This window comes from Bacillus rossius (genome assembly GCF_032445375.1).
Source record: "Bacillus rossius redtenbacheri isolate Brsri chromosome 4 unlocalized genomic scaffold, Brsri_v3 Brsri_v3_scf4_2, whole genome shotgun sequence".
In the NCBI taxonomy this organism is placed as follows: domain Eukaryota; kingdom Metazoa; phylum Arthropoda; class Insecta; order Phasmatodea; family Bacillidae; genus Bacillus; species Bacillus rossius.
In genome coordinates, this window is record NW_026962011.1 from 45,985,534 (window position 1) to 46,007,627 (window position 22,094).

The 22,094-nt window shown below is 39.6% G+C and overlaps 1 protein-coding gene across 1 annotated transcript in view; it reads left to right on the forward strand.

The window, feature by feature from the left end:
* The window catches only part of LOC134541846 (uncharacterized), a 93,107-nt gene extending 72,334 nt beyond the window's left edge, over positions 1 to 20,773 (forward strand). Inside the window, exon 3 of the mRNA XM_063385543.1 lies at positions 19,245 to 20,773. Within this exon, the coding sequence (XP_063241613.1) occupies positions 19,245 to 20,773 (1,529 nt within the window). The remainder of the gene's footprint in view (positions 1 to 19,244) is intronic.
* Positions 20,774 to 22,094: the final 1,321 nt, after the last annotated feature.

Below are 22,094 nucleotides of genomic sequence, written 5' to 3' on the forward strand. Positions count from 1 at the left end.
CAAACAATAATTTCCTGTCAACTGGTCTCCAATAGAATATTTTGTAAAAGTACTGAAAATTCAATTCTGTGAGTGGTCCAAAGTATTTTTCGTCTTTATTTACTGTTCTAATTCTCGTTGCTGTTAGCCCATTTTGTCCGTCTGTGCTGTAATTTTCTGCTATGTTTTGATTTTCTCTAATTTTAGCTTTTTTTTCTTTTCTGTTGTTGAGGTTTCTTATGACATACATTGTAATCATCAATGGGGTATGTCCTAATTTTATATTTATACTCAGTACTCACTGCAAGTTCCAATAAAATATAATTGTATTCAAATAATGTGAATATATCTTACAAAACTAGTGTCATCTAAATTCTCAGTCTTCACAAACTGATCGATTTAAGGTCGATACTATTAATAACTGAAATTTCAGCGATTTCAGTATGAAAATATATATTTTAATTTGAATTATAGTAAGATTTCGGAAATGCCTATTTTCTGCACAAATTAAGCACGGTAAAACAAAAGAAAGCCAAAAGTGATATAAAAAAGTTAAATTTTCTGTGGCTTTAAAAGCAAATAAATAAAATGTTTATACAATTTCTTCATGCTTAAGCACACACATATTTTAACTAAACACACTCTTTTAATATCTAACGTTTATTTTAAAATAACTTTATCATCGACAGTGCAAGCTATTACATATTTTTTTTACTAGTATATATTTCTATACATATAATGATTGTACAGTGGGACTGTAAGTTTGTTTGCAGGAAATCAACTTAAATAATTGCCAAAGTATTTATACAAATTAATATTTCACTGTTATGAAATTACATAATTCATAAATATATAAACATAATAATACATAAATTTGTTCATTACCGAGGTTAGAGATGTTACTGCACGTACTGCACGTGTTAATGACACACGAAACTACAGTAAACACTTGGAATAACATCATGTCAGTGTTAAGAAGACTGCAAGCATCCGCTCTACCGCTCTGGTTCTGGTGGTAGAGCGCCTGCCTTGTGACTTGTAGGACCCGGGTTCGCGCCCCGGCTCCTCCAAGGTGGATTGCCCAGATTAAATGGTGGCATTTTCTCTGGTAGGAATACAATCCCTTGTAACAAGTCAGGCTACCAAAAGAAACGGTGGGTGGAACAGAAAAAAACCTTCCAGGTGGCTTCCAAATGGGGAGCCCGTTTCTTTTCTTGGGCTCCCCATGCGGTGGCCATTCCGGGGGTTTCTCCGGGGGAACGGAGTTTTGAAAAAATATTTTTTGTAGTTTTGTAGCGTTTTAGTTTATAGTAACTGTAGCATTATCATTCCAACATTTTATAAACCAAGCTCAAACAAACATTTCAAACATTAAAAACAATTGTTTTTGTACATTAAATATTTGAATTAAGTGTATATCAGTTAGTGGTTGTATACCGATGTTTATCGGTATTAATTGACAGTTATTAAATTTTAGTCACAAACTATTCACCAATACCATTTTTATGTAGTATTTTAGAAGTTTTCTACGAAAAAATGTTTACAGGCACATGAATTTTATTCCTAAAAAATTATTTCTGAAAAAACACATCATTTTCAATCAGGAAGATCGTCTTTAACATAAATAAAATATTATATTTATTTCAACATGATAAAAGCCTTTGATACTTTCCAACACAATCTTATAATTAAAAAATTATCAATTTTAGGCCTTGTCAAGCAACGCGTGTGTTTTAATTATCTTAAAAATAGACAATTTTCAGTCAAATTTGCAAATGTAATTTCATGGTATTAGGTGTTCCGCTTTAATATTTAATAAATGATATTCCAACTGTAATCAGAATTGATCAATAAAATATGCTGATGAAAAAAATATATAATTGGGAAATATGTTTGTGAAACTATTCAGCGAGATATTTCAGCTGTCCAGATCTGATTTTCAAGTCAATTAATCAGAATTATCACATAGTAAGTAATGACATTAAACGTGATGTCCTATTCTAAGACCTTCGAGCTATATTGGATGCCAAGCTTTTTTTCGCCAACATGTAGATAATACTATAAGCAACACATGAAGATCTTTAGGTCTTATTAAATTGATAACTTTCTCTGCATCAACTAATTTTAATTATAATAGGATTGAAATTATGCAGAAAAAATTTCTTAATTAAATTAATAATTGCAGGCATTTAAATTGTTTTGAATGTGCTACATTCCAATATAAACTAATTGCATTTTATATTTATTAGATGTTCAATCAGTGATGCACTTTTTATTATATACATTTTATTACCATTTTTGTTGGTTCAGACATAATATCTCGGTTTGGATTAAGAATTCCAACTAACAGAATTTATCGACATTTTTAAAACCATTAGTAACTTTAATATGAGTAAAAATTTATAACCCTTTTTGAATAATCTATAAATATTCATTTGTGAGAAACTTAAGCAAAAAGTTATTTTTAACTTTTGTAATCTACATATTTATTTTGTATACGCCATTTTAGTTTCTGTTTCGATTTTTGTAAATACCAAAGTAACCAATTAATTAACATGAACTTTATCTATCTGTGTTTTGTGTTGTTTCATGTTTTGTCACCAAGTTATTGATGTGTATGTCTTGTGTTAATGTGTTTTTGTTGTTATTCTATGTGTAATAATTCATTTATAAGTACTGTTAGGATCAAAAAACTGAATTTCTAACTGATCGGACAGTTTTAATGAAGCAGAATAATATGCTACACATAGTAATATTTTTATTTCCGAATATAAAATATACTTAAATTTTAGCAGAGCTTATTTTTGAAAGACTGCAATCCTGTGCAAAGCCCACCAACATTCGATGTACGAGCCAATGTCTCCCTTAGAGCGCCTGTGATGCTTGATCTATGCCTTCTACACTACACAAAAATATTTTCCTCGCATTTCAGCATCTTAAAAATACATTTTTTAGATTTTAAATAATTAAATAAGTTGTTGGTGTTATATCTCCCTAATAATGAAAACATTACATAATAAAATCCTTGAATATTTGCGTTGGATTTGCACTCATTAAATAATTATCTACAATTATTTTTATTATTCCAGTGTGGAAAAATGTCATTTCTATGAAGCTAGTTAGATTACGATTTCACGAGTAAGACCGTTTTCCTCATTCCGTATAATATATAACAAATTATGGCAGAATTCCCCTTTGTATTTTTAAGTTTTTTTTTTTGACGTGATAACGTTTTATAAATCGATGAACGCCGGCTGCACGCACGAGAAATTGTCACGTTTCACCTGAGCCGAGCGTGCAAGAACCGGCCAACCATCGTGCGAGAAAATCTTCTATAATATCAAACAGGTTAAGGCGGGCTCTTTAGCTAATTGTTCGAGATTATATTTAAACAAATTATTTAAATTAAATTTGCAAAAACTGTAAATAATATTTGAAAAATAAAAAGTATGCAATTTTCCATTAATGTTTTCTTATGACGTTATCACGTAAAATTATTGTCCGTAAACCGACTTTACAGACTAACCCCCCCCCCTTTTTTTTTTTTTTACAAATTTTCGTAATAAGATACAGTGCTGCTCCCTATTACACATTGTCGGAAACATTTTTTTCTATTAGCGCGCGATCTATGCGGTGATTTGTGATTGCAACTATGACACTCAGAAGCTATATCTGTAGGTTTTAAATTTAACCTGAGAATCAGCTAGAGGGTTGACAGCGCTACCTGCCGAATATGCTATACACTACTTCTAGAGCAATGCTGCTGTACTCATTCCATGAAGTATGAAAGAAAATATGGCAGAATTCCGGTTTCGTTATGGCAGTTTTCCGTTATGGTACTTTTTCGAAGAGGCCAGGTGTAATTCTGGCATTATGGTAGTTTTCCAGTATGGCAGTCTTCCGCGCCCCCTCGAGGGGGATAGAGAGAGAGGGAGAGAGAATGAGTCTCGCGGGGCCGTACATCCCGCCGCTTGTTATTAAAATGATGAACTTCCTGGCGAGAAGCCTCGGGTCGTTGCCGTGGCAACCGCGCGGCCGAGGTGGTCCGGGCAAGTGTTAATCACTCCCGGCGCCGCCGACTGGGGCGCTGGCTTCGCGCTGCCGTCATGCGCCGCCAATGCGCCACGGGGTTCTCTGTGTCGAGATGGTGTTGCTTGCTGGAGGACTGGAAATCCGAACTATGCTCTCGGCATGAGTAACGACACATTCAGATCACTGAAACGTTCTTTTCTTGGGCTCCCCATGCGGTGACCACTCCGGGGGTTTCTCCGGAGGAACGGAGTTTTGCAAAAATATTTTTTGTAGATTTGTAGCGTTTTAGTTTTTAGTAACTGTAGCATTATCATTCCTACATATCATAAATAAAGCTCAAACAAACATTTCAAACATTAAAAACAATTTTTTTTGTACATAAATAATTTGAATTAAGTTTGCTGAGGGGGCTACAAATTTCAAGCGTTACGAAAATTCCGATCTCGTGAGGAGAATAGTTAGGTAGGTACGTGTTGGGTATATCGGGAGAAGAGGAGACATACTTCCACCTTGCAATTTTGCATACTTTACACTTGAACACTTGCATACTTTCGGATTTTAATACTTAACGCAATAGCATAATTTAGAGCTCTTATACCCGCATATATATATATTATGCTATTGCGTTAAGTATTAAAATATATATATATACCCGCATATATATATATATTTATCTGCTACCTCAGGAAAGAGAAATATATTTCCTTTACCTAACGTCACTTCTGTCTCACGTGGGTTCCACGCACACACTTTTTTTTCGGTAACTTTATATAATCTTTAATGAACTACGATCCATCGAAATTTACGGGGCGGTCATGCCATAATCTCGGCGACACTTGTAAACGCCCACTGCGGCCGAACCACACACTCGAGGCTGATGACCACACCGCCGTGCAGCCCGCTCTGGCGGCGACGGGAGACAACACTCCCCCCGCGTCCCCCGCAGTGACGTCACCGCGCGGCAGGGAACACCAACAAGCCTGGTGGGCGCGGCTGGCGTTCAGTCACGAGCGAGCTAGCAACGAGAGTACCTGGGAGATTTGCTACAAACAACTTATATTCTTTACGTTAGAGTGTAAACTACATTTTGTAAAAGAAAAAAACTTTAATATTCAATGCACTGGGTTTTTTTTCACGCAAGCAGCACGGAATAATGCCAGTGGCGTAGCGTGCCATCTCGGCGCCTGGGGCGGGAAACCCATTTTGCCGCCCCCATTCTATAGGTGCTTAGTTAAAATTAAATTTCACATGCAATGAGGTACCTTTTATTGAAGTTAAAATAGGATGAGCGGTTTTACAAGCGGATTCTACGGGCCTTATGAGCAGCGAAGTCAGAAATAACTTTGTCAAAATCAATATTAGCAGCCAATTCTTGTTCAATCGACAATATAGTCAAGTTTGATAGTATAGCGGAGTTATGTTCTTATATATTTTTAATGCCTTTTTGGTAATTATATTTAATTTTCGGAGCTCCGAAGTATATGATCAAATTATAATTTTTCGGGGGAATTGTTAAAGTATTTTTTTAATATTATTATATAGCTATTTTTTATAATTAGTAATAGGGTATGTATTTTATGATGGATGCACCGATTTGTGATGAAACGATTTTATGATACATATATATATTTATTTATTAAATGTTGTCATATAAATTTTGCGTCTTTTTAACTTGCTGCCTCCTCTCACTGTTCGCAACCTTATTAGTATTTTTTAAGCCTGCTATTAGTTTGGGTTTTAATATTTTTTTGGGTTTACCTGCGCTCGCGGTACGGGGCAATATATGAGTTTTACTGTGTCCCGGTTTGCGGAAGTTGTTTGGTTTGCCTTGGGTTAAGGTCAAACTTTACAGTACAATGCGTAGTACTAAATTCAATGAGTGCGAAAGAGAGGCATCGACACGGGCCGACGCGTGAAACAAAAGATTTTGTATGAGTAATTAACATAATAAGGAGTGCCGCTCAACTCGGCTCGCGCGCGCCGGGCGGCGCGGCGTGATGCGATGTTGCCGTTCGTATGTAAACAAACAAACGTTATAAAGAGCTCTGTCAGTGATTTCGCAGTTTTTCTTTTAAATAAATATTAAAAAATTGTTGGTGCGCAAAATTTTAGATAAAAATGGAACATTATAGTGTGTGTGACACATGTAATGAATGAATCATAGATCAGATCTCAACCCGCTTCACCGGCGACCCGCTGCCGCCCGGGGCGGGCCGCCCCCTCCGGCCCACCCACGCTACGCCACTGAATAATGCCCAAACAAAAAGTGAATAAATCTACGAAGCGACGAGTGACACCCGTGTCTAACCGGCCACCTAGACTTCCCGATGCAGAGAGATGTCTGCTCTGTCCGTGGATAAAGAAAGAAGCCCAGGGAAATGCCACGGAATGGCCCAGGCGCCCGGAGTGGCGAGCGCGCACGACGCAATACGACGCCTCGAGCTGCAGCCGTCTGCATCCGCACAGCACAACCATAACGCAGCGAATATAGAATCAATGGAAGGAGAATACCTAGACAACTAGACATCGCACTTTGGATCTTGAATTGAATTTTATATATATATATATATATATATATAGTAGTTCAATTTATAAAAAAAAGCTGTAATGCATTGACTAACTTATAACTCAACAGTAAAAGTTTTCTACTGCATCTGAGGGGTGTTCTTGCGACTCGTTCTCGTCATGGTTCAATTTAAGAGATAGTCGATATCCAAGTGGTTCGAAGCCAACTATGATCTTCAAAAGTCCCATCGCCTTAAGTCTGTGCAAACCCCTACGACGTAAAAACTACTAGAACCCTACTTGAAATTCTGCTCGGTTGATGATTTTTCCTGAGAAAAAGAAAGTCTTAACCAAAACTGATAAAATATATTTTTGGTAGGTATATCACTTTCTTATGATATAAAAAACATAGGACTTAAATACATTCGAACTTACTTTAAGAGTGGGTTTTTGTTATTTTCCGAGAGTGCGGAGCCCTTTTAAGAGAAATTCGCCTTAAATTTCAATGTCATTGCCATTGTGCTAACAAAAGTTAGTTAGTTGAAAAAATATGAACGTTTGCTTCTTCAATAATACTTGCCGCTTAAAAACAACAGATTGCAATGGTCACCGATCATAAGCTCACACGTTAGGCTATACGAGGCTTTAAGAAAGCGGCTGTTCATAATTTGCTGCCAAATCAGTCAGGTGGGATTATGATTAGCACTATTTGCAGTTACTAACATTAAATTTTATAATGATTATTAATATTCTCTTTTAACAAGGACTATCATCGCCTTACTTGTTTAATACAAAAAAAAATTCATGGTAAGTTTGTGATGTGCTAATATATGCATATAAATCTTCTGGACGATTTTAAACTAACATTTTCATCTTTATTACTTTTAAACGTTGTCCTATTATTTCATTTTTTTTTCCTTCAAAGAACGATTACATGTTCTTGATAACAGCCTGAACTCCAACTCCATAACATTCTTCCTTCTTTGGGCTCTTGTTATGCCGTCTCCTCCCTCGCTATCATTCATTCCTCCTGACTTCTCCCAGAATTCCGCAGATCCCTGGTAACTGTATCAGTGATGTATGTTTAACATCGTCCTGTGGGGAGAAGTAATATAACGGCAGCGCTGCTCCGGTGAATAGGATCGATGCAGCAATCGAGTTGTATGCCCCAACTCAGGGGTTCCCAAGAAATCTTGGCCAGTCTCAGGAGCTAGAGTTCCCACGCGCTTCATCAAACTGCAGCTCGTCATTCCAAATAATTGTGCGCCCGTTGCGTTTCGCATGGAGTCACGTGAGTAGTATATAATAGGGCATACTGGCACAGGCTTCCAGGCTGTGGATTGATGATTGTCGTCCGCCATCTTGGATTGTGACGTCACGGCGGCCATCTTGGAGGAGTGTAACGGGACACATCGTAACGGGACAAGTTTGACCTGGAATTTGATCCTCAAAAATCGCCAAAAATGACCAAAATTGGGCAAAAATTGCCCAAAATTCCTCAAAAATCGTCCAAATTTAAATTTTTTTGAAAAAAATTTCTGCCAAAAAATCTCAAATAATTCCACAATTCAAAAATTCGGATTTCGAAAATCCTCAAAAGTCGTTTTGCCCTAGAAAGAACCCAAATTCCTAAAAGAGGCTTAAGCATCCTTGTCTACAGCCTCCGATAAGCCTCTGACGTCATCTAGGATTATGACCGCCATCTTGGATGGTTGTGACCTTGACCTTTGACCTTGACCTTGACCCCGGCGACCATTTTGGATCAGCCATCTTGGATCCGCCATCTTGGATGACGTCATTGTGTTCTCGAAAATTCCGGCATTGTGTTTTCCGCCATATTGGACGATGACGTCACCGTTGCAATTTACGTTACAGCCGCCATCTTTAACTTTTTTATTATCCGAATTTAATGAAATTTTTTTTTTAAATTATAAAAAAATTTAAATAATAAAATTTTAATAAAAAAAATTAAAAAATCATACATTAACGACACGGAGCTCGGAGTCCTCGGTTCGAACCCGTCGAGTACAAAAAAAATTAAAAATGGCGACCGATCCTTCCCCCTAGGTGGGTGCTAGCAGACTGACTCCCACCACTTTTCTTAAAGCATATATATCGTCACCTAGTATGACGTCATGTCCGCCATCTTGTCTTCGTTGCTGGAGACCACCATCTTGTTTTCGTCGGCGAGAGTGCGCTGACGCCATGTTAGTTTAGTTCTTATCCGCTAGAGTGCAGTAATCATTTAGTACTGTGACACCCACCATCTTGAAATTTGGCCGCCATCTTGAAAATCCGTAATTATTTAGCTAGAAATTCGGGAAAAGTTTCAAAATTCATTAAATAAATCACTCATTAACTTACATATTGATTCGATCGATTCCTGTCCTCGGTTCGATACCCGATCGATGCAATAATGTTTAATTTTATGTAAAAAATAATAATTTCAATAAACCATGTTCAACATTCGTAAAGAGACTTTAAATCATCTACTACCATCATCCTATCAGACAACAAGACCACCATATTGGAAATTCGTAATTGTAATGCTAGAGATTCGGGAAAAAGTTCAAAATTCATTAAATAAATTTGTAATCCATATAATGATTGATTGGATCGACTTAGGTCCTTGGTTCGATCCCTGGCCGATACAAAACAACTTTAATTTAAAAAAATACTAAAAAAGTGTTAGGTTTGAGAAAATAAAAACACCACAAGTTCTTTTAAAAAAATTTTATTACATAAATTCAATACACTACTACAAGTAAAAAAAACACTGACAAATTACTAAAGCCTTTTGGATTCCTCGATTCAAACAGTCTTCTTATTGTACGGACTAAACCTTTTACATGACTTTAAATGTCTATCCGATCCGGTCATCACCGCAGCCAGAGACGGACTGAAGTTCATATCACTTATATAGTCTCATTAGCCGGTACAACACATGAGGCAAATCAATAACCATGTTCATTATACGTCTCGGAACATTTTTTATAATGACGATGTAAGCTATCGAGACGTGAAATTAGTTTATTGCACTTATTGCACTGAAATTGTATTCTTTGAACATTATAAGAACAACCGCTTCTTTCATGTCTGCGAGCATTTAAGGTGATAGTAAATGATACACCACAGTATTTGCACTGATGCGAAGTACGCTCTTCATCAGTTGAAGAATCCATTGCTGATGAAACTTCAGCTAATGGTGGATCAGCACATATCGAAGTCTCCTCCAGAGTTGTCAGAGGCGTTGTCAACGGGATCTGCTCCAACATCGTCGGCGCCGACGTCATGGTTCCCGTAGTCGATGGTACATCCTCCATCGAGTACGACGTTAAAGTCGGCAAAGATGCCATCGAAGTCTCAAGAACAAGCAATTACACGTCTTATGCACCAGAAGAAACAAACTAGGTGATCCGTACACCGTCGACGTCAGTAACAAAACTGAGCGTCCTGCTGTCTAGGACTCGCTTATATACATGCACCGTATGGAATAATACGCTAGTCAAACCAAGAACATTTTACTAAAATACTAGAGTCAAAACAACATTAAAAAATAGAAGCACCATCAAAAAAAAAGGAAGCACACTTGGAAGCACCTTCAAAAAAAAAAAATTGGAAGCACCATCAAAAAAAGGAAGCACACTTGGAAGCACCTTCAAAAAAGGAAAAAAAAAATTGGAAGCACCGACTACGAAAAGGCAGCACATTTGGAAGCACCGACTACTTAAAGGCAGCACATTTGGCAGCACCGACAACGAAAAGGCAGCACATTTGGCAGCACCGACAACGAAAAGGCAGCACATTTGGAAGCACCGACAACGCAAAGGCAGCACATTTGGAAGCACCGACTACGAAAAGGCAGCACATTTGGAAGCACCGACAACGAAAAGGCAGCACATTTGGAAGCACCGACAACGAAAAGGCAGCACATTTGGCAGCACCGACAACGAAAAGGCAGCACATTTGGAAGCACCGACAACGCAAAGGCAGCACATTTGGAAGCACCGACTACGAAAAGGCAGCACATTTGGCAGCACCGACAACGAAAAGGCAGCACATTTGGAAGCACCGACAACGCAAAGGCAGCACATTTGGAAGCACCGACTACGAAAAGGCAGCACATTTGGAAGCACCGCCTACGAAAAGGCAGCACATTTGGAAGCACCGACAACGAAAAGGCAGCACATTTGGAAGCACCGACAACGAAAAGGCAGCACATTTGGAAGCACCGACTACGAAAAGGCAGCACATTTGGAAGCACCGACAACGAAAAGGCAGCACATGAGGAAGCACCAACAACGAAAAGGCAGCACATTTGGAAGCACCGACAACGCAAAGGCAGCACATTTGGAAGCACCGACTACGAAAAGACAGCACATTTGGAAGCACCGACAACGAAAAGGCAGCACATTTGGAAGCACCGACAACGAAAAGGCAGCACATTTGGAAGCACCATCATCGAAAAGGCAGCACATTTGGAAGCTCCATCAACAAAAAAAAAAAAAGGCAACAAGGAAGCACAAGTTACGAGATCTAAGTCTTAGAAATCAGAATACAAGAAATAAAAACATTAAATTCTTATAATTTAAATTGTTTATTTTATTGCTTTACATTATACAAATGCAAGTAAAACAAGCCATTATTGTATGTAGCCAGCATTCCTCAGTTCCTTGAGTATGAAGGATATTTCTTTGATGCACGAATAGTTTCCTGCACAAAGCGAACCATGTAGAAGTCTTAGCCGGTCAACCAATATGTTTGGATCTTTCCATGATGTGTAATCAATCTCTTCTACCACCATCTTCCTTGCACCTTTATAAATATTATGATCTCTGGTGTCTTCCGTTTTACCACCAACCTCAGGGTATCTTTCATGTTTGAGACGGTGATCATCACAAGCTTGATCAGATTTATTTAATATATCACGTCGTTTCCACCGTTTCGGTCTCAGGACACCGCCACATTCTTCGATCTTGGCAACTTTAGGTGCTTCATCATAGTCTATGTCTTTGTCAACAGCCTCAGAGTCACTGTAACAATCACCGTAGAAGGAATCGTCTTCACCCAATTTTCCGTAATATTTCGATGTTGATGATGTTGAAGCGTCTTCATCGTCTTCATGCTTCCTTTTTAGGAGTCCATCATTTTTACAAAGTAGGAAAGATCTACTTGAATTCGGCTGGAATATATTCTCACTTTTCACGTTAAGGATTCTTCCATTGTCTTCATTCTTCCGTAAATCATCAACCTCCTTCAATTTAAGTTCTTTGTCGAGATCGGAAGAGCCAAGAAAATTATTGTGGTAATGCAGATCACTCTTCCTTAGGATGGTAGATTCATCGTTGTCCTCTAGCTTGTACGCAGGCTTGGCGCTACAAGTTCTTCCATGTCTTTTTAGGCTCTCTCTCCGCGTAAACGACTTGCTACATCGAACACAACTTATCATATTGCGCAGTGGATTTTTAACACAGTCATTCTTCTCGTGTTGTCTTTTATTCTTTCTCAAGATAAAATCTTTACTGCAAAACTTACACCTATGTTCTTTCGATACAGCGTCAGATCCCAAATCAGAATTCATATTAGTTACTGAGACTAATGCCAGATACCAATTGAGTGTTTTAAATTAGATTCAATACTTAAATAGAAATTTTTTCATATTTCATCAGCGAGAATTAATATATCTCCTGCAAAAGTACTTTATGCATGTAGTTCTGCTTTTCAACAACAGATGTCGCCACATGTTGCTTGCAGGTAAATAATATTTAGTTATTTTATGCGGGATGCGGGATGCTCACTAACGATCGCAAAAGAAGGATGGCTTCGCTAGACTCCAAGGAAAAGGAAGTTCGTCTTGCATGTTGGTGCTCCACAGATGTCTCATGGCATAATATTAATTTGACTGAGTAATGATATGTGTTCATTCCACCTTATAAAAATATTGCAAGTTTTGATTTAGTAGCAGAAATTATCGAATTAAATGTAACTCCAAATAAATTAACATGTCTCATTAGACAAAAAAAAATCCATGCAGAGAGCGGTTTCTCAGAATAGTCAGAAACACTTGAAGAAACCACAGGAATGATTGCAAGAACACGAGAAAACCATCAAAATATTGACAAGAATATTCAGGAGCACACGGAGAAAACCACCATAATATTGACAAGAATAATCGGAAGCACACGGAGAAAACCGCCACAAGTTTTCTTTGTTATCATAAAATTACAGAAAAAAATCAAAAATAAAAAAACACAACAAATTCAAAAACTGATTCTGGCTTGGACTAGAACTCTATCTTTGCTCAACAATGAGAAGTTCACAAGCTAGCATAATCAGTTTTTGAATTTGTTGTGTTTTTTTATTTTTGATTTTTTTCTGTAATTTTATGATAACAAAGAAAACTTGTGGCGGTTTTCTCCGTGTGCTTCCGATTATTCTTGTCAATATTATGGTGGTTTTATCCGTGTGCTCCTGAATATTCTTGTCAATATTTTGATGGTTTTCTCGTGTTCTTGCAGTCATTCCTGTGGTTTCTTCAAGTGTTTCTGACTATTCTGATAAACCGCTCTCTGCATGGATTTTTTTTTGTCTAATGAGACATGTTAATTTATTTGGAGTTACATTTAATTCGATAATTTCTGCTACTAAATCAAAACTTGCAATATTTTTATAAGGTGGAATGAACACATATCATTACTCAGTCAAATTAATATTATGCCATGAGACATCTGTGGAGCACCAACATGCAAGACGAACTTCCTTTTCCTTGGAGTCTAGCGAAGCCATCCTTCTTTTGCGATCGTTAGTGAGCATCCCGCATCCCGCATAAAATAACTAAATATTATTTACCTGCAAGCAACATGTGGCGACATCTGTTGTTGAAAAGCAGAACTACATGCATAAATTACTTTTGCAGGAGATATATTAATTCTCGCTGATGAAATATGAAAAAATTTCTATTTAAGTATTGAATCTAATTTAAAACACTCAATTGGTATCTGGCATTAGTCTCAGTAACTAATATGAATTCTGATTTGGGATCTGACGCTGTATCGAAAGAACATAGGTGTAAGTTTTGCAGTAAAGATTTTATCTTGAGAAAGAATAAAAGACAACACGAGAAGAATGACTGTGTTAAAAATCCACTGCGCAATATGATAAGTTGTGTTCGATGTAGCAAGTCGTTTACGCGGAGAGAGAGCCTAAAAAGACATGGAAGAACTTGTAGCGCCAAGCCTGCGTACAAGCTAGAGGACAACGATGAATCTACCATCCTAAGGAAGAGTGATCTGCATTACCACAATAATTTTCTTGGCTCTTCCGATCTCGACAAAGAACTTAAATTGAAGGAGGTTGATGATTTACGGAAGAATGAAGACAATGGAAGAATCCTTAACGTGAAAAGTGAGAATATATTCCAGCCGAATTCAAGTAGATCTTTCCTACTTTGTAAAAATGATGGACTCCTAAAAAGGAAGCATGAAGACGATGAAGACGCTTCAACATCATCAACATCGAAATATTACGGAAAATTGGGTGAAGACGATTCCTTCTACGGTGATTGTTACAGTGACTCTGAGGCTGTTGACAAAGACATATACTATGATGAAGCACCTAAAGCTGCCAAGATCGAAGAATGTGGCGGTGTCCTGAGACCGAAACGGTGGAAACGACGTGATATATTAAATAAATCTGATCAAGCTTGTGATGATCACCGTCTCAAACATGAAAGTTACCCTGAGGTTGGTGGTAAAACGGAAGACACCAGAGATCATAATATTTATAAAGGTGCAAGGAAGATGGTGGTAGAAGAGATTGATTACACATCATGGAAAGATCCAAACATATTGGTTGACCGGCTAAGACTTCTACATGGTTCGCTTTGTGCAGGAAACTATTCGTGCATCAAAGAAATATCCTTCATACTCAAGGAACTGAGGAATGCTGGCTACATACAATAATGGCTTGTTTTACTTGCATTTGTATAATGTAAAGCAATAAAATAAACAATTTAAATTATAAGAATTTAATGTTTTTATTTCTTGTATTCTGATTTCTAAGACTTAGATCTCGTAACTTGTGCTTCCTTGTTGCCTTTTTTTTTTTGTTGATGGAGCTTCCAAATGTGCTGCCTTTTCGATGATGGTGCTTCCAAATGTGCTGCCTTTTCGTTGTCGGTGCTTCCAAATGTGCTGCCTTTGCGTTGTCGGTGCTTCCAAATGTGCTGCCTTTTCGTTGTCGGTGCTGCCAAATGTGCTGCCTTTTCGTTGTCGGTGCTTCCAAATGTGCTGCCTTTTCGTTGTCGGTGCTTCCAAATGTGCTGCCTTTTCGTAGTCGGTGCTTCCAAATGTGCTGCCTTTGCGTTGTCGGTGCTTCCAAATGTGCTGCCTTTTCGTTGTCGGTGCTGCCAAATGTGCTGCCTTTTCATTGTCGGTGCTGCCAAATGTGCTGCCTTTTCGTAGTCGGTGCTTCCAAATGTGCTGCCTTTGCGTTGTCGGTGCTTCCAAATGTGCTGCCTTTTCGTTGTCGGTGCTGCCAAATGTGCTGCCTTTTCGTTGTCGGTGCTTCCAAATGTGCTGCCTTTTCGTTGTCGGTGCTTCCAAATGTGCTGCCTTTTCGTAGTCGGTGCTTCCAAATGTGCTGCCTTTGCGTTGTCGGTGCTTCCAAATGTGCTGCCTTTTCGTTGTAGGTGCTGCCAAATGTGCTGCCTTTTCGTTGTCGGTGCTGCCAAATGTGCTGCCTTTAAGTAGTCGGTGCTTCCAAATGTGCTGCCTTTTCGTAGTCGGTGCTTCCAATTTTTTTTTTTCCTTTTTTGAAGGTGCTTCCAAGTGTGCTTCCTTTTTTTGATGGTGCTTCCAATTTTTTTTCCTTTTTTGAAGGTGCTTCCAAGTGTGCTTCCTTTTTTTTTGATGGTGCTTCTATTTTTTAATGTTGTTTTGACTCTAGTATTTTAGTAAAATGTTCTTGGTTTGACTAGCGTATTATTCCATACGGTGCATGTATATAAGCGAGTCCTAGACAGCAGGACGCTCAGTTTTGTTACTGACGTCGACGGTGTACGGATCACCTAGTTTGTTTCTTCTGGTGCATAAGACGTGTAATTGCTTGTTCTTGAGACTTCGATGGCATCTTTGCCGACTTTAACGTCGTACTCGATGGAGGATGTACCATCGACTACGGGAACCATGACGTCGGCGCCGACGATGTTGGAGCAGATCCCGTTGACAACGCCTCTGACAACTCTGGAGGAGACTTCGATATGTGCTGATCCACCATTAGCTGAAGTTTCATCAGCAATGGATTCTTCAACTGATGAAGAGCGTACTTCGCATCAGTGCAAATACTGTGGTGTATCATTTACTATCACCTTAAATGCTCGCAGACATGAAAGAAGCGGTTGTTCTTATAATGTTCAAAGAATACAATTTCAGTGCAATAAGTGCAATAAACTAATTTCACGTCTCGATAGCTTACATCGTCATTATAAAAAATGTTCCGAGACGTATAATGAACATGGTTATTGATTTGCCTCATGTGTTGTACCGGCTAATGAGACTATATAAGTGATATGAACTTCAGTCCGTCTCTGGCTGCGGTGATGACCGGATCGGATAGACATTTAAAGTCATGTAAAAGGTTTAGTCTGTACAATAAGAAGACTGTTTTAATCGAGGAATCCAAAAGGCTTTAGTAATTTGTCAGTGTTTTTTTTACTTGTAGTAGTGTATTGAATTTATGTAATAAAATTTTTTTAAAAGAACTTGTGGTGTTTTTATTTTCTCAAACCTAACACTTTTTTAGTATTTTTTTAAATTAAAGTTGTTTTGTATCGGCCAGGGATCGAACCAAGGACCTAAGTCGATCCAATCAATCATTATATGGATTACAAATTTATTTAATGAATTTTGAACTTTTTCCCGAATCTCTAGCATTACAATTACGAATTTCCAATATGGTGGTCTTGTTGTCTGATAGGATGATGGTAGTAGATGATTTAAAGTCTCTTTACGAATGTTGAACATGGTTTATTGAAATTATTATTTTTTACATAAAATTAAACATTATTGCATCGATCGGGTATCGAACCGAGGACAGGAATCGATCGAATCAATATGTAAGTTAATGAGTGATTTATTTAATGAATTTTGAAACTTTTCCCGAATTTCTAGCTAAATAATTACGGATTTTCAAGATGGCGGCCAAATTTCAAGATGGTGGGTGTCACAGTACTAAATGATTACTGCACTCTAGCGGATAAGAACTAAACTAACATGGTGTCAGCGCACTCTCGCCGACGAAAACAAGATGGTGGTCTCCAGCAACGAAGACAAGATGGCGGACATGACGTCATACTAGGTGACGATATATATGCTTTAAGAAAAGTGGTGGGAGTCAGTCTGCTAGCACCCACCTAGGGGGAAGGATCGGTCGCCATTTTTAATTTTTTTTGTACTCGACGGGTTCGAACCGAGGACTCCGAGCTCCGTGTCGTTAATGTATGATTTTTTAATTTTTTTTATTAAAATTTTATTATTTAAATTTTTTTATAATTTAAAAAAAAAATTTCATTAAATTCGGATAATAAAAAAGTTAAAGATGGCGGCTGTAACGTAAATTGCAACGGTGACGTCATCGTCCAATATGGCGGAAAACACAATGCCGGAATTTTCGAGAACACAATGACGTCATCCAAGATGGCGGATCCAAGATGGCTGATCCAAAATGGTCGCCGGGGTCAAGGTCAAGGTCAAAGGTCAAGGTCACAACCATCCAAGATGGCGGTCATAATCCTAGATGACGTCAGAGGCTTATCGGAGGCTGTAGACAAGGATGCTTAAGCCTCTTTTAGGAATTTGGGTTCTTTCTAGGGCAAAACGACTTTTGAGGATTTTCGAAATCCGAATTTTTGAATTGTGGAATTATTTGAGATTTTTTGGCAGAAATTTTTTTCAAAAAAATTTAAATTTGGACGATTTTTGAGGAATTTTGGGCAATTTTTGCCCAATTTTGGTCATTTTTGGCGATTTTTGAGGATCAAATTCCAGGTCAAACTTGTCCCGTTACGATGTGTCCCGTTACACTCCTCCAAGATGGCCGCCGTGACGTCACAATCCAAGATGGCGGACGACAATCATCAATCCACAGCCTGGAAGCCTGTGCCAGTATGCCCTATTATATACTACTCACGTGAACACGAACTTGATGCATGTCTTATCGTTTCCATCACCTGTGCACTGGCTCGCTGTTTGTAGCTAACGAGAGTTTTATACAAGTAACGTGCAAACAAAACTGTCCAAACTGCTCGTAACAAGTCCAAAAAAATTGTTTGTTGTGACATTTGGTTTTTTAATATATTTTAATTTTTTTCAATTAGTAATAGTGTTTTGTTTTCTTGAAAAAAAGACATTTTTATTATCCACAGAATATTGATTACTTATTTTTGTATTTTGTCACAAGATTAAATATTGTTTTCAAATGTTAAAACAAAACTATTTGTCATGTAAGTTAAATATACTAGGTTTTATAATGACACATACAAATCCCAATTACTGTATTTAAAAAGTTTCAAAAATGCACAACTTATAACATATTTCTAAAAATTTGTAGACATTCATAGCTAGTTACCTGAATCAACTAGCCTTCCGCTATTAATTCTAATACTGCGGATGTTGCATTTCATCAAATGTGTTAATATCTGACGCTCAATAGACCAATAAATCTACAAAACGATTCGGTCGTTTTAGAATTACGTGAATATGTGTCCTCGTGAGTAACAGTTCCCATAAATATCACAATGTTCCAAAGGGAAAATTATGCGATGAATTAACTCACACTAAATTCTGGTGATTCATGTTGCGAAACCGACTAGCACTCTAGTTTATAAAATGAACATAAAAAGAAATGTACTTTACATCGAAAGCACATGCTTCAGAATCATTTTGTGTACTTGAATAGACAAAAAATATAAATTTTTTTTTAATGTTATATTGTCTCATCGTACATATCCATTAAAATAAAATGTAAATTTAATGCATGAAATTTTTTTTTAATTCAGTTACTGACAATTTTATTTTTATCTTTTGCTTCATGTTTAAAAGGTATTTTTAACAAATAGGTCAAACATGCATATAATTTACTAATAATTAAGCAAAACTAGTATATCGCTATTCTGGAATGTAGGTCTAATCTTTCTAATGCTCATTTTTCTTCGAAATGTTTTGCTGTAAAAAAAATACCTGAATTTTATATTCTTAGAAAAATGAATATTGCGACGAGTTTGGAAGACAGCAATTTATACTTTTACATTGTAAGCAATAAAGCTATAGATCGGTATATTGAAAAGATCTCACTTGTCTGTTACAATCCACCACTCGCCTTGTCGAAGTTTTTTTTTTTTTTTTTTGTGTATTGAAACTTGTCTTTTGTTGCATCAATGCCATCAACAAATTTAACTACAGTTTTAACACTTCTTATTTTAGTTAATTTTAATTTCTATCTTGAATTTAAAAAAAAAAAAAGAAAATTTGAAGAAATACTTATTTTGGTATTTTTCGAGCACATTTGAACAAGCACACAGTGCTCACAGTACCGCCATTTCCGTTCGCTTGTCAAACAGAATCTGGCATTCAGTCGATTGTGACATATTGCAAACAGTGATGAGAAAGATTTAAATGATTTTACGGTTAATTTCGTGAAGCGTCTACTAAGTTGGTGTGTTTTGTGTTCAGACTTCGAGTCGACCTACCCGGGACAGGAGTTCGCGGCCACTCCCGACCCGGACAACAACAGCACTCTCGCCGACGACATGCCGTCGCCCACGCCTGACGGCGCCGAGACGGTCGACCAGTCGCCCACGGTCCCCGACGACGGCCCGTGGGAGCCGACGGCGAGCCCCCCGGCGCCGTCCAGGTCCACGAGGTTCTCCCTGCCGTACATCCTCGAGGCCAAGGCGCTGCCCGGCCGCGGCGGCAAGCGGCTGGAGGAGATCGCGCTGGGGCCCGTCGAGATCTCCTCGCTGCTGCACCAGATCATGACCTCGTCGACCATCCTCAAGAACCTCAGCGCCAGCGCGCCGCCTCGAGAGGACGTCTTCGCGGAGCCGGCCAACGAGACCGGGGTCGACCGGGACCCGGGGGACGCCGACGAGTCGAACCAGCTGTCCATCCAGGTGGTGTCGAGCCCCTTGCAGGACGACGCCGACAACCCCTACCTGCACTGGGACAGCGACAGCGAGGAGCAGGAGCAGGAGATGGAGCAGCAGCTGAGAGAGGACGAGGGGGAGACAACGTCGCCGGCCCCGGCGCCGACGGGGCGCTCCTACCTGCTGCTGCTCGCCGGCAACTCCACCATCGCGCAGCTGCGCCAGCGCGACTTCGCCAAGTACCTGAAGCTGAACCTGGCGGCGCGGCTGTCGCTCGAGTACGACGACGTGCGCGTGAACCGGGTGGTGCTGGCGCCGCCGCGGCTGCTGGTCAACGTGAGCGTGGTGACGCCGTCTGACGCCGACCCCGAGGAGGAGCAGGGCGCCGTGACGACGGACCAGAAGGAGGAGGCGCCGCTGCACATGCTGGCCGAGACCAACGCCACGCTGCTCGAGCTGTCGGGCGAGGAGTACCACGTGGTGCGGCTGCTGTCGGTGCGCAGCCGGCCGCCCGCCGAGGCAGACCCGGAGGACGAGGAGGAGGAGCTGGCTGACGAGGAGGAGCCGCCGCCGAGGGCCAGCCGCCGCCACGACGACGTGGAGCTGGTGGTGTACGCCGTGGTGGGCGGCGCGTGCTCCGTGGTCGCCGTGGCCAGCGCCATGGCGGCGGTCGCGCGCCGCGCCCGGACCTTGGACGTGCAGTGGCCGTGGAGGCGGCCCAAGCACGCCCCCGCGGCCTGGGGCGGCGTGCCCAAGCACTACCGCATGGCGGACGACCTCCCGCCGCCGCCGCCGCCGCCGCAGCCCAAGGTCATCTACTCGGGCTCGTTCGCGGCGCGCGCGGGCGGCCCCCCGCGCGGCAGGTACGCCGGCCTCGGCGTCGGCGGCAGCATGATGATGGGGTACGCCGAGATGGAGGCGGCCCGCTCCGCCGCCGGCCGCCACCGCGTCAACAGCCCCAGCAAGCTGCACATCTTCAGCTGCCGGCCGGGCAGCGTGCTGATCCCGCTGCCGCCGCCGTCGAGGGCCCGGGTGGGCGACGTGCGGCCCCTGGACGTGAGGATCCCGGAGGACCTGGCCACCATGGGCCACGACAACCCCAACTACCGCACATGAGCGTCGCGTGTTTCCCCGGCCCCGGGACATCACCACTAGACCCGTGTCACCCAGAACCTAGAACCACCAGGTGGACAATGCCTACCACTTCGTACCTAGAAACAAAGTCTTCCTGTGTTCCCCCCGAGTTTCATTTCAAAAAAAGGGCGAGCTTGACTGAATGCGGAACTGCACCGTAGGTAGCATTGTGTCGGTAGTTCATCGTGATCTGTTCCCTTCCATGTGCTTTGTTAGTCCTGTGTGCTGCGTTGTTTAACGTAGATTGAGGCATTGTCCGTGGTGCATGATAATAGAACTCGGACAAGTCGGCTGCGAACTATTCTTCAAGCTCTAGAACAGCCAAATTATCGTGTGTGTGTATTTTGATTGAACATTTATTAAATTACTCCTTTTTCTCACTTCCACCTCAAGCTTCGTGTGTTCAAAACGCAAACCTATTCCGCCGTAATCTTTGAAAGTTTAACCCATCCTTTCAGAATACATTGTCAACGAAAAATTGGATTATTAGAGTTAAGAATTTTCCTTCCAGAAAAACCTATTTTTATTTAATTTTTCGTTATTATCACTTAAAATTCACTGTATTTCCATTCATTAATACTACAACTAGATGAAGTTGAGATATTCGTAAATTTAGGTGTGTAATAGAGCAGTATCAAGTACAGTTATGTATAGTATGTCACATTATTTGTTGCATAGCACAGACACCTAGACTTAGACTTCAGCGTAGAAATATATTTGCAAATTCACGATTACTTTAAATATTGTTTGAATACGATATTGGTAAAATTGTATCATAAAAATTTGAAACGGTGTTACAGAAAGAATGTGTTGAATTTTATTAAAAGATTTCTGTGTGTCTAAATGGGCATGTGAAACATCAGTTTCGCTGTTTTTGCAGATGTGTCATACGGACGATCAAATAGTACAGTCATATTGAAAAGGGTTTCTGCAGGCAGCAATCTGCCAAAGTGTATTTTAAAAAAATCTAAGACTAAAAAAAATATTAGATGTAAGTTTCATAATTAATAACTGCAAATATTGTAATAATTTATTATTTTCCACTGTTAAAACCACGTTGCGCTTTTTGTGTTAACTGGAAATAAATGTTTGTTGCGTTTGTGTTTGATTGGAGTTTCATTTTCTTTTGCATATAATATTTATTGCTTAAATAAATTTTATGTGTTATTAAAGTCTACTAATTTAATTAGTTTCCCCTATATTTTAATATGCACTAGCATTCAAAGGTCAAATTCGTCCAGTGTGAAAACAATTTAGGAAGTGAAATCCTTTGCAAGCAAGAACTTTTCCTGACATGAAACGT